This window comes from Ambystoma mexicanum, chromosome 10 (genome assembly GCF_040938575.1).
Source record: "Ambystoma mexicanum isolate Mex_15411 chromosome 10, UKY_AmexF1_1, whole genome shotgun sequence".
Taxonomy (NCBI): domain Eukaryota; kingdom Metazoa; phylum Chordata; class Amphibia; order Caudata; family Ambystomatidae; genus Ambystoma; species Ambystoma mexicanum.
The window spans coordinates 958026486-958047782 of record NC_090932.1 but is presented as its reverse complement, the minus strand read 5'-3'; the positions used below and the strand labels follow the sequence as shown (position 1 = coordinate 958047782).

The following is a 21297-nucleotide window of genomic DNA, read 5'->3' as shown; positions in this document are numbered from 1 at the left end:
CAGGTGTGGATATTAGAAACATTTTTGATCATCCTTCTGCCGCTTACCTCTCTGAAGAACTTCCTTTCGACGACATCCTGTTTCGCTAGGATTGCACGAAGCAGGGTTTGGAACCAACGCCTATTCCCGTTAATAAGAAAGGTCCCTACGTTGAGATGATGGTGGGAAATAGGAAATATCTATTCTTGATAGATACAGGGGCACAGAAGTGCTCTATTGATCATTGTCGGGTTCCAAACATTCCACTGTCAGGGCAAACTAACGTTTCTATAGGGTTTTCTGGCACACCAGTCGTCTGTCCAGTTTCTTCGCCGGTACCTATTTCTTTGGGTCCGTTTGCAGACCATTGTCCATTCCTTTTGACTTTGAATTGTGGAGAGAATTTGTTGGGGTTGAATCTGTTGAAGGAATTAAATGCGGTAATTCATTGTTCTTCTGATGGAGTGCGTTTGATGATTTCACCACAGCAACTTTCTGTCTCTCAATTCTTGACCAGACCTTTGCCGCCGGAATTTAGTGATGTTCCGGAGTGTTTGTGGGCAGTTGACGACAATGATGTTGTTGTTTTGCAAATTGAGCCTGTTAAAATTGTCTTAAACATGGAGTAAAGCTGCCATGTATTCCACAGTATAAGATCTCGGTTGATGGTGAGCAAGCTTTGAAATGCATCATCTCCGATTTTGTGCATCGAGGGGTGAATGAGGAAATTGCAGGTAGTTTGTGCAATAGTCCGATTTTGCCTGTGTACAAAAAAGGCGATAATGCAATTCCTTTTCGTTTCATAATTGATCTACGTGCCATCAATAAGATTGTCGCTCCACAATTTCCAATTGTGCCTGATGTGACGACAATATTAACTATGATCCCGGCTTCAGCTACTCACTTTAGTGTTGTGGATCTAAAGAACACTTTCTTTAGTATTCCTATACATAAGGACAGCTGATACTTGTTCGCATTCCCCTTAGGGGGACGTTCGTTTACCTTTACCCATGCACCGCAAGGTTACACGGAAAGTCCTAGCATCTATAGTAGGGCTTTGAAAGAGCAGCTCGATACCCTTGAGTGTCCCTCTACTTGCACACTGCTTCAATATGTTGAATACTTGGTTTTAGCTGCTGACTCAGAGAGCGCTTGTAAGGAGGGCACTGTGTTGTTACTTATTCACGTGGCTAAACATGGACATAAAGCATCGCTTAAAAATGTTCAATATTGTTGTCAGAAGGTCGCCTATTTAGTCTATCTCCTGTCAAAGGAGGGAAGAAGGTTGACGCCTGAACGAATAAAACTAATTTCTAGCATGTCTGTCCCAAATACACAGAAGGAAGTTAGAGCCTTGATAGGAATGGCTTCTTACTGTAGGCAGTGGATCCCCAATTTTTCACTAGTGATTAAGCCGATGTTGGCTCTGACGAAGAAGGGCATTTCTTCGCCATTGCCGTGGAACATGCAGCACCAGCGTGCATTTGATTTGCTCAAGACTGCATTGTGATCGGCACCGGTTTTGGGCACACCTAATTATGAAAAGGCCTTTGTGTTGTTTGTGCATGAATGTGATGGATGTGCTTTGGCTGTATTAACGCAGGAACATGGAGGGAAGAATAGGCCGTGCTGCTACTTTTCTTCCGCCCTTGATCCTGTAGCAGGAGCTTTGCCAAGATGTTTGCGAGCTGTCGCTGCTGCTACTGCTTCTTTAAAACAGAGTGAGAGAATGATCCTAGGCCATGCTTTTACCCTAATGGTACCTCACTCTCTGGATCTTCTACTGAACAGAACTCAAATGCAACACCTCACTTCCGCACGGTTAACGAGATATGAATTGATCTTGTTTGCACCACACAAACAAATAAAGAGGTGTTGTGTTCTTAATCTGGCTGAACTCTTACCTTTCCCGCAAGGTACTGCTTGCAGTTACGAAGAGTCACATGATTGCCTTTACACTACCGAACAAGAGACAGAGGGTAGAATTGATCTAAAGGATACTCCTTTGAACAATCCACAAGGGGAGTTGTTTTGGGATGGCTCCTGCTTCAAACTTCCGGATGGTACATCCACAGCTGCTTATGCAATCACTACATTGAGCACGGTCGTGGAAACCAAGAGAATCGCGCATAACTCCGAGCATGCCCCAGAGATTATAGCATTGACTCAAGCTTGTGAATTCCGAAGGGCTAACAGTAAACATATACACTGACGGTCAGTATGCCTTTGGGGTGGTTCACAACTTTGGGAGACTTTGGTCAGAAAGAGGTTTCTTGACTTCGCATGGTACAAAAATCCAGCATGGCTCCTTGATAGTACGGCTACTCTCAGCGCTTGCACTCCCTACTCAGCTAGCTATCGTAAAATGCGTAGTGCATCAGAAGATTGTAGATGATATAGGAAAAGGGAACGCTTTTGCTGATCAGATAGCTAAACAGACTACCACTGATCTCTCTTCAGACATGTATACATCAAGGGAAGTCTCAAATACCTGTACTATGGATGAGGGTATTGATTCCGTAAGGGATATCCAAGCCGACGCCATGTTAGAAGAGTCTAAGAAATGGGCTGAGAGCTTGGGGAAACTTGATGATGATGGGTGTTGGGTGAACAGAGTTGAAGGGAAGTGGCTACTTTCCGACGCGTACATTATGATGATGGTTGTTATGGCTCATGGTCCCACACGCATATATGCTCGTAAAATCACACAAACGTTGAAAAAAGTATGGGTAAATGACAAAATCTCTAAAGTAGCTGAACGCTTTGTTCAGGAATGTATGATTTGTTTGCAGCATAATGTGGGAAAGGGCACATCAACTCTTAGGGGTAGTTTTGGTCCACCTTCTGTCCCCTTTGAGGTCATCCATTTTGATTTTATTGAGATGGAGCGTTGCAATAATCTTAAATATGTGCTGGTCGTCATCTGTGCTTTTAGCAAATGGGTCGAGGCTTTTCCTGTTAAAGACGCTACAGCCATGACTACTGCAAAGACTATGTTAAAAGAGTACTTCCCGAGATTCGGGCTGCCAAGAGTCATCTGGTCGGACAATGGTCCACATTTTATCGCTGCTGTAATTCTGCAGATATGTGCGGGATTACAGGTCGATAAACGGTTCCATTCGGCTAGACACGCTCAGAGTGGTGGCTTAGTGGAAAGACACAACGGCATCATCAAAAATAAGCCCGCTAAGACGTGTGCCGGCACCAAACTAAAATGGCCGGACGCCTTACCGATCGTGTTGTTATCAATGCGAACAACCCCACAAACTAAGACTGGGCTCTCTCCCTTTGAGGTGGTTATGGGGAGGCCTGCTAATATTTGGAACATTTCAAAGTGTCTTTCTTTGCGTGATGTCAAAAATGTACTTCTTTCAGATTACTGTAGCCAGTTAACAAAAAACTTGTATTTGATTTATCACCAGGTGCGAGAGGCTTTACCAGTACGATACGAGGGTCCCGGTCACAGCATACGACCTGGGGAATGGATCCTCGTAAAATCCTTCGAGCGATCTTCTTGCCTCACACCTCGTTGGCGGGGCCCCTTCCAAGTCCTGCTGGTCACACAGACTGCGGTGCGGGTGGTAGGCCGGAAGAATTGGATTCATGCTTCGCACACCAAGAAGATTCCAAACCCAGTGCCATATGATACAGAAGAAGCAGAACCCCTCATCAGTACTGCAACCAACGTTCCCGAAGCAGTAAACAGCATCGAGAGTGTGTCGGGGATTCTCCCTGAGCCTGTGGGGCCTGGGGAAACAGGCATTTTGCCTCCACACTCCCCAACAGTTTTGTTTCCGGAAGCTGTTCCAGATCTTGCATCCAATTCCACTCCTGATTCGTCGCTTGCAGCAGGGAGTGACGACATATTGTTCTCAGATCACTCAATACCAGGGATCACGAGGTACGATCTGCGTCCAAGGAAATAGACCTTCGGCACGGTTCGGCTGTGCGATCGAGGAAAAATCATCAAGGGCTTGCCGCTTCATCCCGATCAATTGTTCGTAAGGGGATTCTGTTGGCTAGGGTTTGTGGAACGACTAAGAAGACGCTCGGCCTGGAGGTCGCCAGCTAATAACACTGGTGCTTTCGTTTGAAGATTATAATGCCTGCAACCGCTTCCGTTCGTACAGGACTGACAAGTGAACGTGTGACCAGCTGTGAAAATGGACAATCCACTACGTGGGCCCCCGAAAACCTACTGCTGTCTAGTGATAATGCTAATTGGTTTTATAATAGTCATTGTTTTAGGCTTCTGGTATCTAGAAGAAGTACATCCGCTTGAGAATTTGTTGGCGACTGAAAATGTACCTTCTGTTTCTAATCCTTTCATGCATCTGCACACTCTATCTCCTAGAGACTCTCAGCACAGACAGAAATATCATAATAATACACTATTACTCATTATGAATGCTACACATGCCATCTTTCACAAATCTAATTGTTGGGTCTGTTCACATTTACCGCAACACGGGGATAAGGGGCTATGTTGGTATATTCATCCTCTACCATTGACAACTGCATGTTATGCTTCTCTTAGAGCACTATTCTTTGGTCGTTGGAATGATAGCATCTCAGGGAACTTCGATGGGACTAATTTGATCCAGTTTGAGAAACGTGTTCTGACTCCCTTGGGATGCTCGCTCTTCGCAAATAGGAGTAAGCTTAATGTTGCTTCTATTAGGCCTTCTGATAGACTGTCTCATCCATTTCAATCCTTGACCTCTTTCAAGATGGCCCCTATAAGCAATAAGGACGCCACATCTCCTTCCTACACTGTCAATTATAGCCCCGATTCAGTTTCTTTCTCCATACAGGAATGGCACTCAGTATATGGGCGATTTTAAAGGTTGCGCCAACGTTGAAAATTTGACTGGTGAGGACAGAACTTTGTATGTAGGAAAACCTGTCGACTTTGTTTGCGGTAATGTAGCATTTCCATGGTTACCCAGGGATTGGCAGGGAACTTGTTACTTAGGAATCCTTTTACCCGGAGTATTCGTAGCCAGTACTGTAGAGATTTCGAAGGTTCGTCCACGTCCACGCCGGGACGAGAATAGCGATACTTCAGCACAAATTCTGGGCGATGTAGCTAAATCCTTTGTGCCATTTTGGGGACAAATAATGAACTCTGAAGATATCAGGAGACTAGCGAGAGTACTGGAGAGAACCATCAACCGGACCACTGACATACTCTATAATATGACTCTAGAACAGAAAGCAATAAGGTTAGTAGCACTTCAGAACTGGATGCCATTAGATGTCATCCTGGCTGAACGTGGAGGGGTATGTAAATTAGTGGAGTGCGCTTGCTGTGTTTTCGTGCCAGATTCCTCCCCAACTATCTTCAAGGCAATACAGAATCTGCATGTCCTAAGTTCAGAAGTGCATGATCCTGAGGGAAACTGGGATCTTAGCGCTTGGTTCTGGGACTTCTTGCGATCTTGGGGATGGAAGCTACTTTTGGTCTTGTTGATCATTTTAGGAATTCTGCTGTTTCTCTGTTGTTGTTTCCAATGGGCCTCATTATACGGATGGCGGTAAGGGATTATCGGCACCGGTAAGGGCACCGGTGCCGGTAATCCCTTACTGCCCTATTACGAGGTCCCTTTGTTGGTCCCTACCTTAACAGCTGGTTTTACCAGCCGTTAAGGACAGGACCCGCAAAGGGACCTTGGAGGCAATTACGGTACCGCGATTTGCAGTACCGTAATTTCCGCCTTCCCCATTCCCATTGAGCCCTATGGGGGCTCAAATGGGAATGGGGAAGGGCCAATGGTGAATGGGGAATTACCGCCCCGCCAACCTTGGAGTGGGGTGGTAATTCCACCATTCACCATGGCGGGATCGGTAAATTACCGGCGGCAACCATGGCGCTAATAGCGCCATGGTTACCGCCTTCCGTTTAATGAGGCCCAATGTCTTCCTGGTATGTGTTCGATGTTAGGAGGATGTTGCGCACAGGCGATGGGTACATTAGGACGCAAGGTATATGCCCCAGACAAGAACTCCAATGAATACGTGCTGAAAGAAATCCTAGTAACTGATCTTATGGCAACTGATATCTCCGATAGTGATTCAGGGTGTATGGACGTTGAGACATGGAGCTATTCGTAAAGTGACTAGAAGTAGTATAGCGCTTGGCTTAGGCCAAAAGGCGGGTTTGTCGAACGGGAAATCATATTGTGCCTCCTTTTGTATATATTGGCCTAACCCCAGTCGCTCTGCGAAGAAATCCGCGTTGCAAGGACTTGACCTTAGATCAGTTTTAGCCGCCATCTTAGGTTCATCCGCCATTTTGATTCTCACTCCAAAGTCACCCTCTGTTCTAAAAGGGTGGACAGTGTTCCTCTGCTTGTAACATGGCTGCCTTGACCTCTGCATACGAGTTAATGCTTAAACTGCCCGCAGGCCAAATGTTAGGGTCATGTACTGAGACCTTGTCCTTCGTTGTCCTGTGGATAGAGGATTACCTGTTCCAATGATACTAATCCATGAACATATATTATGCACAATACTGTTCGAGCATTGAATGTGAACACTTGTTTAACTATATTGTATAAGATATGTACGAAGGCTTAGTGTTGAATTCAAAGACACACTGTTACTATTGTAACCTATTGGAGTATGTATTAAGGATAATCCATAAATGTATAGATGGATAAATTAGGAATGAATTTGGCATGAACCCCTAGCCTGAGAAATGGTTAACCTGCAAATGGGCTGGACATCAGGCAGGGGCGTTGCTGGGGGGGGGACAAGGGGGTTATAGCCCCTGATCTTTTGGTTGTAGCCCCGGATAGAATCTCAGGAGCTACAGCCAAAAAACTAGCTAGCCCCCACACCCAACCGTTCCGACATCAGCATAGCCCCGGGTCTTTTCCAGATCTAGCAACTCCCCTGACATCAGGTCACAACCTGTATAAAAAGCAAGAACATTCTGATGTACAGCCCCACTCACTTCACACCGAACAGGGCTGGTATTCGCTGTGTTGTACTGAGGGCCTGATAGCTATCTGTTACTTTGTCCTTTGAAAACTGTTCAGTTGTAGAATAAAGATCTGTGTATCTTTGTAAACCCGTGTTGGTGTATTTCCTTTTGGGGTACTCAGCCTCGATATTTCTTTTTTGCTTTCACAACAAGACATGCACATGTGAAAAGAGCAAATTGATGTGTGGCCACATACACATGGCAAAAACTCATTCCACATCATACTGCCAATGTTGCAGCGAGTCAAGTATATACTGCATGCAGGGCCATGGGAAGGGCACCTGGCCAGATATGTTTGTAGCACCATTGGCACTTCTCAGTCCAACCACATCTATCATGCAATACTTACATATACCCATTGCTGAGGACCAATCATCAATGCAGCTGCTCCCAACCCAAACAAATGTCATGATGACTTACCATGTATGCCCCTTCTTTCAGTAGCCTGCCAGATCACTATGCCGTCACAGATAGTCAAACACACTAAATTGCCATTACCACACATCGATACACATATTTCAGTCTCAGCTGGTGATTGGTGATGATGTAATCATCATACGCAATTGAAACACCCTAGAGGAGATGTGCATGTCTCATCTTCAGATGCCTACAACATCTCAATTTGGCAACTGTTCCTGTCTGAGGCCTTGCTGTCATAATCTCACATTGCATGCACACCAGTCAAGTTTCTCAAAAAACACACCCCTACACCTGTCCACTTCACAGATGTGTGCCATCACATATGGCCAACATTGGCATGCAAGCAACATGCCGGTTGAGAAATGTGCAACACACATGCTGTGTAAAAATGAGACTTGCTGCAATCATACATACCCCTGCAGGACATACAAATTTGGTTGAAAATGTCACTGTGTTGGTACTCACCAGCAGCCTGCAGGTCAAGGACCTTGGAATTGACAGCTTGATTAACCCTCTCCAGGAGCTGCAGGTGAGGTGGTGACACCCGATGGCGGCCAGGACTATGCACCTTCACGGAAGCACTCTTGTGTACCACCTTCGCCTGGCTCTGTTTCCTGAGGTTGTCCCAGCACTTCTTGGCATAGTCCATGGTATGGACTGCCACCCCCTCCATGTTCATAGCAGCCGTGATGTGCTCCCAAATCCTCTGACACCCACACATCCCAAGCTGGTGTTGCGGTTGAAGAGGGCCTTGTAATGGGCCAGGACCTGCTCACCCAGGATGCCAACTTCTGCTGCAGTGAAGTTGACAGCCCTCAGCCTCGCTTTGGGTGTGCTGGTTGAGGCACCGGACATGGCCCCCATTGAGGATGGTGGGTAGAGATGGGCCCTGACGACACAAGCTGTGGAGCTATGGTGGTGGCACAGAGGTGTGGAAGTCCCAAAATGTCAAATGAGGTGGTCACATAATCTGACAGGTGAGGCACAGGAGAACCAGCTATGTTCATTTGTTTTGATCTTCATTTGTTCTATTGATACTGATTTATTAAACAAATATGATTATTTTTGTAATTATGTTCACAAAAATCTTTTAAAAAAATGTCTTCATTGAATTTTCAGTTTAGGACCTGCATTTTCCTATTGTGTTCTGATCTAACCCCAAATGTTCAGGTCCTTTGTTAAATTATTACTGTGGGCTGCCTCCTTTTTTTGCAATTCCTTTCTGAGGGAATAGCAGGCACTGCAAGGCAGTGCTAGTGGCCAGCAGCCAGTCACACTCTACCGGCAGCAGGAGACAGTGAGGTTCGGAGGCAATAAAGGGCAAGAGTAGGCAAGGTATGGCATGCACAAGGCAGGAGGAACAGGTGTCTCCCATACATGTACGAGGCAGAAGTGTGAAGATCAGAGGAAGGGGCCTGCATGCTAAAAGCTGTATATGTCATGCGTGCCCTTGCTTGCGTGGAGGCAGAGACATTTTGGGGGTGCAAGGCACATTTCCTGGCGTGCACGGTGCCAGAGGCATTCAGGGGGTACAACACACATTTCCTGGTGTGCGCAGGGGTGGAGACTGTTACGGGGTGTAACACTCATTTCCTTTCATGCGCAGGGACTGAGATGCTTAGGATTTGCCACACAGATTTTGCGTCCACATTTACAGGTAGCTTCCACTAACCACACCATGAGTGGATGGACTTCATGGAAAGGGAGAGGGCAAGGACGGGGAAGAGGACAGAAGGAGGGCCTACCTATTAAATGTGGTGGTGAGCCTACAGGTGCCCCTCTTCCACCAAGGTTCACTGGTGGCAAGAGGGCCCAGCTTGAAGAGCAGGAAAAGACAACAGCCCATGAAGAAGCACCGGTCAAGGATAAGGGAGCACCAATGAAGAAGCACTATTCAGATGAGGAGCTGACAATCTTCACTGATTATATCGATGACCACTGGGTCGACCTGTATCCTTTTACTGGCAGTACCCTTCCCAGTAGTGGAGGATGTGGCAGTAGGTCACAGACCACATCAATGCCTGTGGTGTGGAGAGGTGCACAGCAGAAGAGGTCCACAAGAGGATGGGGCACCTCATGTGACAGACCAAGGAGAAGCTCTGCAGCAATGTGGCCTCTGCCCAGGCTACTGTAAGCAGATCACCACATGTGGACAAGCTGACTCTGTTTGAAAAGGCAACCAGTGGATTCCTAAGCAGTGAGCAGGTGGTTGGCGTTGGAGGCATGGCCACATATGCAGCCACATCAGGTGAGTGCCATGTGTGCATGTCATATGTGCTTCTATCTATGCATGTCATGCTGTCAAATTAACGTTTGACAGCATGTCATGCATAGATGTCCCCGTCCACAATTGGTTAATTTGACTGAGGTCATACTCACCCATCCATGGGTATTGCAGTAATGCTACCAAGGTCACTTCCTTCACATGTTGTGCATTCCAGGGGGTGGATGCTTGGTGTCCATTTGTGGTTGACATTGATATTACAGTTCACATCACTGTATACAGAATGTTACTGCTACGCCAATCCACCTATGTGTAGAAATGGCATACAAGCAACATCTCGTTGGACACGCTCACAGAATTTGTGGATAGTGCATTTTGAACTCAAATTATGTCACAAGGAATTACACCAATGTGTGGCTGATGTCATTCATTCACTGGCCTTAGCCGCCAGTGGAGATGGATGAGCGGCAATGTCAGTGTAAAGACTCATGAGGGTGTGTACCATACAAGATTTGCAGTGGCTGGCCAAGAGATGTTAGAGTGCTGTTCATTCCACATTTGGAGTGTCAATGGTTCAGTGGCCATGCAAGTGCACACTGGTCACTGAGTCTGAGTAGGAGAGTCAGGAGACCCTGGGCCCAGCAGTGGGATCCCCTGCATCAATGGTGGATTCAGTGTCTGAAAGATTGGGTTCACCCATGATGGAACCAGCAACAGAGGCTGGTGTCAATCGGAGGGTTGCATACTGATAGTCAATGAGATTGTGCTCACTGCTCTGGGCCAGGGCTTCAACATCCCAGCTTAATAGACCCTGCACACATTGTGGATGTGTGCCTGCTGGACACTAAGAGTGGTAGGACGGGATGCTGCATGCAAGTGCCCAATGGAGCGAGGTCCTGCACGATATGGCCAGGGACATCCATCGCCTGGTTGAACATGTCATCTCCTCAACTGCTACACACACAAATGAACATTGCCTACTGCACCAGCAGGGGAGAGAGGATGTGCAATAACTGAAGAAGGTGATGAGCGAGGATGGTTCGGATCCCAGGCAATTCTTGCATGAGTTTCTGGCTTCCAGGGACCTCCAGCGGCAGGTGATGGACACATTGAGTGGAGATGTTGGCATCAAGGGAATCCCAAGGTCAAGACACGGGAGCCCAGAGTAAATGCATGTAGTCAGAGATGTTGGTTTCAAGGCTATCGTGCAGTCACGACACGGACACTTTGAGGGTGTCTCTGCATGATGAAATGTTTGCCACAAGCGACATGCACCATCAAGAGATTTCTTCCTTGAGACAATCTCTCAACATGCAGTTGGAGACGTCAAGGGTCAGCATGTATAATGACTCTGTGGCACCTTGTGACGTACATCACCAGGAGCTTGTAGTGAATGAGACTCTCATGGATGCATCCCTCTCACGAGTGGCCTAACCTAGGCAGACTGGGCTTCGGCACTGCATTGTCAGAGTACACCATCTGAGGATCCACCAAAGAATGGTGGTCCCAGTTGAACCATGCATGTGTTCCATTGGCCATATACACACACACTGCTATTCTCTTGCCCTTCACTGTTGGACTATTTTTGTTGTTCTATTTGGTTTGTTTCCCCCGTCCAAGGTGGACTATATTTTATTTCTGTCCTCATCCAGGGTGGACTGTATTTGTTTTTTGCCCTCGTCCAAGGTGTATTATATTTTATTTCTGTTCTAGTCCAGGGTGGACTGTATTTATTTTTTACCCCGGTCCAAGTTAGACTATACTTTAATTTTGCCCTTGTCGGGGGTGGACTGTGTAATTTTTATTTTGCCCTCATGTCAGGGCCATTGTCCTCTCGAGGGCATTTCAAGCTGGAGGGCTGGACATGCAGCCATGCTCAGTGGAGCCAACTGGGGACGTGTTGTGGACTGCTGCAGCCTCCCACATACAGGTGCACATTCCATTCCACATTGATTTGTATATGTGTAGTCTGCATGACTGACTCCTTTAGCTGGTCCAAACATATGTCATATACTAGTTCAGGTATCTTGCCTCATCCAGTGTCTACACACCCTGAGAGTACCCCTGAGCGTCCTATTTCCACCCAGGTCCCCATTCCCTCTGCTGGACACTGGCCCTCACCAATACAGAGGCCCAGTGTTAGGTGGAGGTGGTGAGGAATTCACAGCAGGTACCAGCAGGTAAGATTGTGCACTGCCAATTTTGATCATGGCTGGTGACATATGCATGCCAATAGTGGCATGAGGTGACACATGTAGAGTTTGCATGGATGATGTGATTTGGTGATGTTTGGATGATGGTCACTGTCACTGAAGATGTGAGTTTGGTTACATGACTGTGTATGTGCATGTCTCCATGATCAGCTATACATGTGCACTGGGTTGCTGGTTGCACATCCACAACTTGCTGCTTGGTGAAAGTCTCCTCAGGATATTCCTGTGCACATGCTTTTGGTCAGGGCTGATGCAGTAGCTTCATTATTTGTGTGGCATTCCATTTGTCTGTTGAGGGAGAGGGGTGTGTTGCCTTCCCTTTTTATTTATATGTGTGTAGCCTGTGGTTGGCTAGTTTGCTTTCTGGTATTCCTGGAGAGCATCTTCATGATTGGATGGGGGACATGTTGAGGGTGTCAGAGACATGCATGTGGAGGGGGTGGGCGGGCAGCTGTTCATTTCCCCACTGCAGGAGCACATACATGGCAGTGGTGTGTGGCAGTGAACAGGTCCAGCAGCAATGGTGCGGAGGGTGATATGATGAAGATGGCAGTCAGGTGAGCCCTTTCTTGCACTTGGTTCATGCCACTCAGGGAGCACATGATATAGTGATATTGTGCCTGCAGATTGCATCCCCCTGTTTAGGATTTTGTGTCTGCAATAATGATACTTTTATTTCCACTTGCTATGACTGTGTTGGTGGTGTGTGCACTTGATGTGATGGATATTGATGTGGTGGCATTGGAGTTTTCATGTTATGGGGCACAGACAATTTGCCTCTCACAGATGCACATTCTCAGGTTGTTGTCAAGGGCAAGCTGGATCGGCCCGGTTGTATCACTGAAGGGCATTAGGGATGTGGCTTCAGTGTCTATGATCCAGAGGGGTTGTAGTTCAGGGGAAGTATGCTTGTACAACCTGATTGTGTGTGTCCTGTCCCTTTGCTTTTTGCCCTTCTATGGGAATGGGTGGTGCCTGTGGATGATGGCGGTGGCTCTCCTGCAGCTCTACTGCTATGTTTTCTTACTTTAGCTGCTGAAACTTTGTATTTTAATAGAGATAGCTTTTAGGAGCATTTTATTAGTGTACTTATAATTGTGCACTCTCTTTATTAGTATTGTGTATTTTTAGTCGTGTTTTAGTAATTTTACAACTGATAGCTGAATTTCAGTTGAATATCTTTTAAATTTTATGTTGATGTAGGGAGTCTTAAATTCAAGCCACACAGAAACAAATTGGTCAGAAAAGCCTTTGCCTCTTTGTTAAACTCTTTGTTTCATTCAACATATTATAAAGTAGGCCAAACAACTACAATTACCTCAGAAATTGTAGTTCTAATCGACACGTCAGGCGCATCAGCTCCGGCGCGTTGCAGATGGTTTGTGGCAGTTCGTGAAGGTACGGGAAGAGACGGTACAAAATCCCTGCTCCCCGTCCTCAGCATGGGTCTAGCTGAGGTTTTAGAGGCTATAAAAACTGCATGTGCTAAATTAGAAGCAAATAGCCTCTTATCCACACTACAGGCTAGCACTAACTCAGTAGACACTTTAATGATCCACACTCCCGCATGGATATAGCCGTGTCCAGCAGTGTATGTAATGGTTCTCCCCTGATATTAGCACCTGTGTCTCCTGGCATCACTATGCCCCATAAGGTTGCTTTCAAGGCCCATGGGGAGGGTGTGCCACAGGGCAGGAAGAAGAAGCTCATAAAGCAGGGGAAACACCCATCCACCACAGAGAACACAGCCCTGCCCACCATCAGCGCATGGCCCCTGCTATCATTGCCTTCTCCTCACTACCCAAATCTGCCTCCTCCACACTGTCTCATGAGGTTGCTTTTAAGGCCCATGGGGCGGGAGAGTTGGCAGGCCAGGAAGGTGAGGATTGTATGGCCAGTGAGGAGCCTAATATCACTAGTGCCCCGAACAGCATTTATACACAGCTTCCTAGCACATATAGGAATTAAGTAATAGAGGAGCTTACCTCTATAAGCTTGGGGCCTACCCACATTACCCACTCTTCCCAAACAACCCAACTAACCCAGGATGCACAGGGTATTGTTCAAGGGTTACCGAGGATGTTTCCTGGAGGCACAGTGTCACTAGGGTCTTGCCATACTGACACATACATGCCTTCTATATACTGCAGACTGGACTCCCATGCAGAGAACCCAAATAGAGTATAGTTAGGGGTAATCTGAAATGCATGCTACTGAACACTAGGTCATTAATCAGGCATGTCACTGAGGTCGCAGATTATATCCTTGATCAACTGATAGATCTCTGTGCGATCACAGAGTCATGGCTGCATGATGCACCTGGTCCCTCACTTACTTTGGTGGTTCCTGACGGATATATTATCCTCAGGAATGACTGGTTAAATGCCAGGGGTGGTGCAGTAGCCTTAATTTACAAACACGCACTAACTATACACAATATTGAGACTCCCCAGATCCCAGACTGTGAAGTGATCTGGGTTAAGTTTCAAGTTAATCCAAACACCATGATTAAGATTGTTATTGTCTACAGATCACCCCACAGCACTGAGGAATTTGTGATAAAGCCCAACACCAGAACATTGATCCTAGGGGATTTTCATATTGGATATGTTAATCATTCGGACACGCCTGCTATGTCGTTGAAGTCCATGCTACTAGACCTCGGGTTTGACCAGCATATCACATAATCCACTCACAAAAAAGGTAAAACCTTGGATTGGGTCTAATCACAAAATATCTGTAATGAAGATGTACACAATAGCCAATGCCCATGGTCGGGTCATCATCTCCTGGACTGGAATATGACTATCTCTCTGGTCCTGAAAATCCCTAGAGAGGGTCGTAGGGTTGCATTTAGAAATACCCTCAAAGTTACCCCGGCATTTAAGGCCCCCTTTTCCATGTCCATGACAAATGGCTTGACCAACCTTAGCCCTGCTGAAGAATTATCCAATGTCTACTTTAAGACACTGGAAACAGCTGTTGAAAGTGTAGCGCCAGTAAAGTCTTGCATCTTCACGAAGCAACCAGAAAAATAATGGTAAACTCCAGAAAACCGGGCTCTCAGGAATAAAGTTCGCACAATACTTAAACAATGGAATAAAACAGGTCTAATGAGGATAAACCCCTCTATCTGCAAGTGGTAAAGGCCTATAAATCATCCATTACCTGTGCAAAAAGGAATTACTATGAGTTTCGTGTCTCCGGAGCAGCTTCCAGCTCGAAGGAGCTTTTTAATATCCTTAAAGAGCTGGAAACTCTCTGTTCTCCACCTAGTCAGGTGGTCAAAAACCCCAAATGGTATAATGATATCTAGGATGCACTCCTGGACAAATTAGAAAAGACACAGGAAAGTATCCGCCACCCAAATAAGGACTGCCCAGTGGACGTGTAGAACAGTGCAGAACAGGCAGCTCCCAAATTGTTTCCAGAGTTTACCTTTAAGCCTATATCAGAGCACCACTTGTCCGAGATCTTGGGCAAACTCAAGCCTACTAATTTTAAGGGTGATGTTTGCCCAGATATTACTGTTAAAGCCTGTGCTCCTCATCTGGTGCCCTTAATAACACCATTTGTCAATGCATCCTTTAGGGAAAATACTGTCCTGAGCATTATAAAACAAGCCTGGATCTCTCCACTTATAAAAAAAAGTCCTTGCTTGATCCTAGCATAGCAGTCAACTATCACCCCATTTCTAATGCACCTTATCTATTGAAGATCTTGGATAATGTAGCTCATCTTCAGATCGAAGCCTACTTGGCAAATAACATTGTGGGGCCCAAACAATCTGGTTTTAGAAAAGCCCACAGTACGGAATTTGCTCTCCTGGATCTTAAGACCAACATAATGCAGGCCATCGCAGGGGGCAAAATTACCAAGTTAATCATTTGGATCTCCGTGCCACATTTGATCTTGTGGATCACACTATTTTGGCAGAGAGACTGCAGACATCAGCGCATTTCTGCAGACCAGCAATTGAGTGGGTTAAATCATTCCTTGCGAACCGTAGAGCAAGGGTCTTTTTTTATGATGTCATGGCTGAGGAGTTCACTGTCATGTTTGGGGTCCCACAAGGTTCATGCATTGCACCCACCCTTTTCAACATCTTTATGCTCCCATTATTTGAGTAATTAGACAAACCTGGGGTGGTATACGCAAATTATGCGGATGATACGCAGTGCATTGTGCCCCTGACAGGGGATTACATTCTCGACTCTGCTTCGTTAAATTCTACGTATGAACTCTTTCAATCATGGATGCAAGTCATTAAGCTGTCCCTAAATAGTTTAAAGACAGAACATATGATGCTAGGTACTGCAACACAACTGAAGAAGCTTAACGCAGAGTACCTATCTTTCAAATTTCAAATTGCAATATCAATACTCAGAATAAGGTTAAGACACTGGGCGTGATTTTCGACCAAGAAGTATCTATGAAAACCCAGGTCAATGGTCTTTTCTCCAGTATGTGTTACCACTTGAAGCTCCTAGCTCAGCTACAGCCCTTCTTGTCATCAGCCAATCGCGCCACAGTGGTGCAAGCCATTATTGGAGCAAAAATAGATTACTGCTCTAGCTTACTGCTAGGAATCTCCAAACAAGATATAACCTGATTGCAGGTGATTCAGAATAACGCAGTGGGCATCGTCACAGGTCTGCAAAGGAGAGAACATGTCACAACGGCTAGGAGAGCTTTGAATTGGCTCCCCATTCGCAGCTGCATTATCTACACCGTGTTGTGCATTACGCACAATTGTATTTCAGGGCAAGCCCGCAAGTTTCGGGCCAGCTGCATTCTGCATCTATCAGCGCACAGAGTGCTGAGATCCAACAATACTGGCTTGCTAGAAACACCAAAAGCACATCTGACTTACGTGGAGCATAGATCTTTTCCTCATGCTGCCCCACGGATATGGAGCTCCCTTTCTCTAGATCTGAGGTCATGCACTAATTGACAGCTCTTTAAGAGAAGGCTGAAAATGTATCTATTCGGGTAACCGCATGCCATTGATTTAATCTTGTGCCCTGTATGACCTTCTCTGCTTTTTCTCCACCCCTGTTGACGCTCTTTGTTGTGTGTTGTATGTAACGTTGGTGCCCCTATGCCTCCGGGCTTGTCTCTGCGTGCGGTATAAATAATATAAATATAAATAAATAAATGCCACAACATGTGGCAATATTGTGCAGGACACAACATGCCACGATGATCTGGCATACTACCGGGGGTGCATATTGCAATATGTCACATGAGTGGTCAAGGAAGCAGAAGCATGACTTGAGCATTCCGAATGTGCACTCAACTATGCCCCTAGTGGCTATGTGTGATAAGCTGTATCTTGCCTCATCTTGGGTGGCTGGATTCCTGATGGATATCAGAAGGGATGGTGAGAGTGGGTAGGCACTGTCCCCTGCAAAGGGGGACATGGTTATTGTTTGGATTTATTGCCATTACTTGTGTTCATGTGTGTCTTGTGACTGCTTGTGTGTGTGTGTGTGTGTGTGTGTGTGTGTGTGTGTGTGTGTGTGATACTTGATACTCATCCATCAGTCAGGTTTTTCCAAAGGTCCCCGATGCAAGGGCCTGGTATATGGGGAATGGCAGAAGATGTATCTGTCATGCATGCATCCTGGGTAGTTGGCATTGGCATGCATGATGTGTCCCTTGGCATCACAGATCACCTGCGCATTAATTTGATGCCAATGTTTCTTGTTGCGATATATGTGCTCAGTCTCTCAGAGGGCTGCAGTGCTGCATGTGTGCAGTCGATGGCTCTCAGGACCCGTGGAAAGTGTGCAACTGCGTACAATTCCTGGCACACTCTCTGTCTTGCCTTCAGTGTGCGTGGCATGTATATATGGCATGCGTGGCATGTATATATGAGGATGCAGCGCAATACATGGTGGAGGCAACTAGATTTTGTGGGCTGTGATTTGCCCCTTAAAATGACTGTGGTGTGCTGGAATGATCCAGTTGCCAGGTAGTGCAAGGGAGATAGTACTTTCACCAGGGGTATCACTGCCTGCAAGCAGATGATGGGCGATGACAGGCCATTCTTCTACTCCCTGACCAGATTTAGGATGACATGGGGAGGGAATCGGTATCTTGCATACATCTCCTCATCTGGCATCCCAAATAGCATAGTTAGTGGATGGAAGATTGTGCCCCTCCTCGTCGTTCTCCTTCTCCCTCTTCCATGTAATAGGATCATTGCTAGCAATGCAGGGTCCGGCATTGTGGAAGTCATATGTTCAATGGGGTTGCACTGCGCTTTTATATGTGTGCTTTCATTGCACTTTGTGACGTGTAAGGAGTGGGGGTAAGATACTGAGATGTGTGTTCTCCTTTGGACTCCAGACAAGTTCACAATGGCTTAGAGCTTGATAGGAAGTGTTTGTTGTTTGCACGGTGTCTCCCTCTGCAAGCCCATGTTCTTTCTCATTTTCTGCCTTGAATGGAGATTTTGCATGTTCCCCCTCCTATTTACTTCTTTGCGCGGACCCTTCCCATGCGTTGCGCTCTGTGCCGCGCAAAGCGCACCAGCACAGCACCAACTAGGATGAACCAGCGCAAAGACCCAACCGTGAATCGGAAATTGTTTTTTGTACAGCACAAAGTGTACTTTTACAATGCAAAGTCACTCACTAAATATTTTGTAAATTAGGCCCCATGTGTGCTGTGAGTGTGATTATGATGATGATGGGAGGATGGGCGATTGGCCCTTCTTTTGAACAGCGTTTCCATAGTTTAAGTAGTGACCAAATCTAAGAGAAGGCATCCCATATGCGGACGGGATAGAGTTCACCTAGTGACAGCCACGAGAGAGAGTCAAAGAGAGTAAAATACGACAGAAAACAAGATATCACAGGAAAAGGTAAAACAAGTGAGAAAGAGAGAACAGAAATGGGAGAGAGAAACACAAACAATGAGAGAGCAAAATAGAGGGAAAGCAACATCGGTGCAGAGTGTGCACATGAATGACATAGTTAAAGGAAAGGGGGTGAGAATCAGACGAAAGAAAAACTCAGTGTAAGAGAGGTGGAGAAGGAGAGGAAATGGAAGTTAAATGGTAAGAGTGAGACATATAGCGGAAGTAGACAGGAGGGGCAGATGTGACTTGCACAAAGGCGAGGACATGAAATAAAATCATCAGAGTTAAAGGGATTTGCCAACAGGATGGGACAGAGACTAATGCATCACCCTGCTATAAATTGCCTGTCTACGTCACTTCGTCTTTCTCTGTTCTGTACTTCCGGGTTCAATATTATAACATGCAATGTTTCCGTCTATTACTTTTATTATGGCAACTCCGGATAAGCTGCTGGTATATGCCTATGCATTTCAATACTATTTAGTTATGTTTTACAGTGTGCCCACTTGTATGCCAGTTACTTCAGAGCACTAGTCATACATCACATACTGCTCATATAAAATTCTTAGGCTTTGTAACTTAGAGAGGGATCAGTCCATTTTGTGTCTGTGTTGCTTTTGTGTTCAATAATAAACAAAACAAAAATACATTTGATCTAATATCCACTTCAGGCCCAGTCACAGGTGAACTGCATTGAGAAAATGTTACCTGTGAGCGTGATTGAGGGCGAGGTCAGGGCGCCTCATCCGCAGATAGCAGGTGACAAGCTTGGTTTCGATGAAACTGGCAACGCTGGAGATGTCTTCGGCAGATGAATTGAAGGGGTTTCCCAAAGCTGCACCCTTGCTGCAAAGCTGCAGGGGACACAAAGAAAGGCATTCATAATTCGTCGCTGAGATCTTCGTTGTCTGCAGATTTGTGGAAAGTGGAGTGTAAGCATTCTCATTTTAGATAACACTGTAAATATCAGGTGTTGGGGGGTCTGGAAAAGATCCGGGGCTACGCTAATGTCGGGAATGTCGGGAGTCAGGGCTAGCTAGCCTTTTGGTTGTAGCTCCTGAGCTATAGCCCCCTCAACCCCCCTAGCAACGCCTCCGAAGCTAAGCTAATGATACAGAGACAATTATGTGGAGAAGGAAAGTCTGGATCCTAGGGTCTTTACATCCCTACATCTGCGTCATTACCTTCAAGGTTCATTCTGACCACTGTGGTCAGGCCGCAACGGAGAGCTCCATCCCTCTCTTGGCAGATATGCTTATCGAACCCAACACACAGTAGAGAGAAATATGGCAAATATTTCTGGCAGGCAGTGAAGATTGAGGGCCCATATCTGCCATTGTTATCACTCCAACTGCATGAGAATCATCCAGTTGCATAGATGTTACCTAGTTATAGCTCCTACATAACAACAGGCCCATTGTGTGGACATGCAGACTTGCTATGGATATAAACATGTATTCGAATTTTTGCATTCTGAGGAGCGTATCTGATGGGGTTGCATGAGTGAAAGGCCAGAGAATACTGTTGAAGCTAGAATATGTAAAGTTATTTTTAAAGTCAATAGGTATGGCTTTGTAAATGTACAGGGTGAGATTTATTTGTAAAGCACCACAGGGCAAACACGAATTGCCAAGTCAATAGTTTGAGCATTTGCTTTTGTGTATTGCATTTTCCATTTATATGGATTAATTGTGTAGAACACATACAAGACCAGACCAGCTCAAAGGACATGTTACCTGAAGGACCGGGAAATCAAATGCCTATATCATGTGAGCTGTTACCTTCTTCAAAATGATTTTGTTCTATGTACCATCCAGCATGGCATTAGTGTGGTGAAATGACTATTGCTCTGCAGGAATACAGGGATGAGCCATGGTTTCTAAACTCCTACTTAACCCCACACTATCACCAAACTAGCAGAGATCTCAATAGTAAAGGTGAAATGGGCACACCACGAGCGGTATACTGCATTTGCCTCCTTAAGGTTGCATGAGTCAAGCGTGTGCCATACTCTTTAAGAGGGCATCAGCTAGAAAGGAAGCAGACAAACAACAATACTATTGTAGTACCAAAATAACATAAATGTTGTTAAGGATTTCAATCAGGCGACACACACCTTAGTCTTGACAGGGTGTTTCACCTTATGTCGTCCAATTTTTATTTCCAAATCCACAGTCCCCTCGACAGGAATTTCATTCCTATTGAAGTTCTGAAGTTAGCCAGGAAGAGGGGTGAGAGGGATCTGGTATCTCTCCCACTTCCGGAACTCAGCTGATCAAAGGCCCTCTTTGACAGAAGAATGGCTTGGGATCCAGTGTCCACCAGTGCCGAAAATGTACATTGCTCCTGCACTTGGGCTGGGGTATAAAATCTACCCTCCTTCCCCTCCAATGGGCAAAGTTAATGGGCATTCTGGGCATGTTTGGTGGTCAATTGCCTTATTTTTGACTCTGACACAGGCGTAGTTTGGTCATAATTTGGTGTTGGAGTTTGGGGATCTGAAAGGAGAATTTGACATTGGGATATGTGGGGAGTTTTGGGCTCCCCATCTGATTCTGGGCCGCACCCCCTTTCTGGAGGCAGTCCCCAGACTTGGTTTGGACAG

General features: G+C 45.9%; 1 protein-coding gene across 1 annotated transcript in view; it reads right to left on the bottom strand.

Moving 5' to 3' along the window:
* Positions 1–21297, bottom strand: part of SPATA16 (spermatogenesis associated 16) — a 1361355-nt gene that overhangs the window by 1087210 nt on the left and 252848 nt on the right. The window contains exon 3 of the mRNA XM_069618722.1: positions 19401–19546. Coding sequence (XP_069474823.1) covers positions 19401–19546 — 146 coding nt within the window. The remainder of the gene's footprint in view (positions 1–19400; positions 19547–21297) is intronic.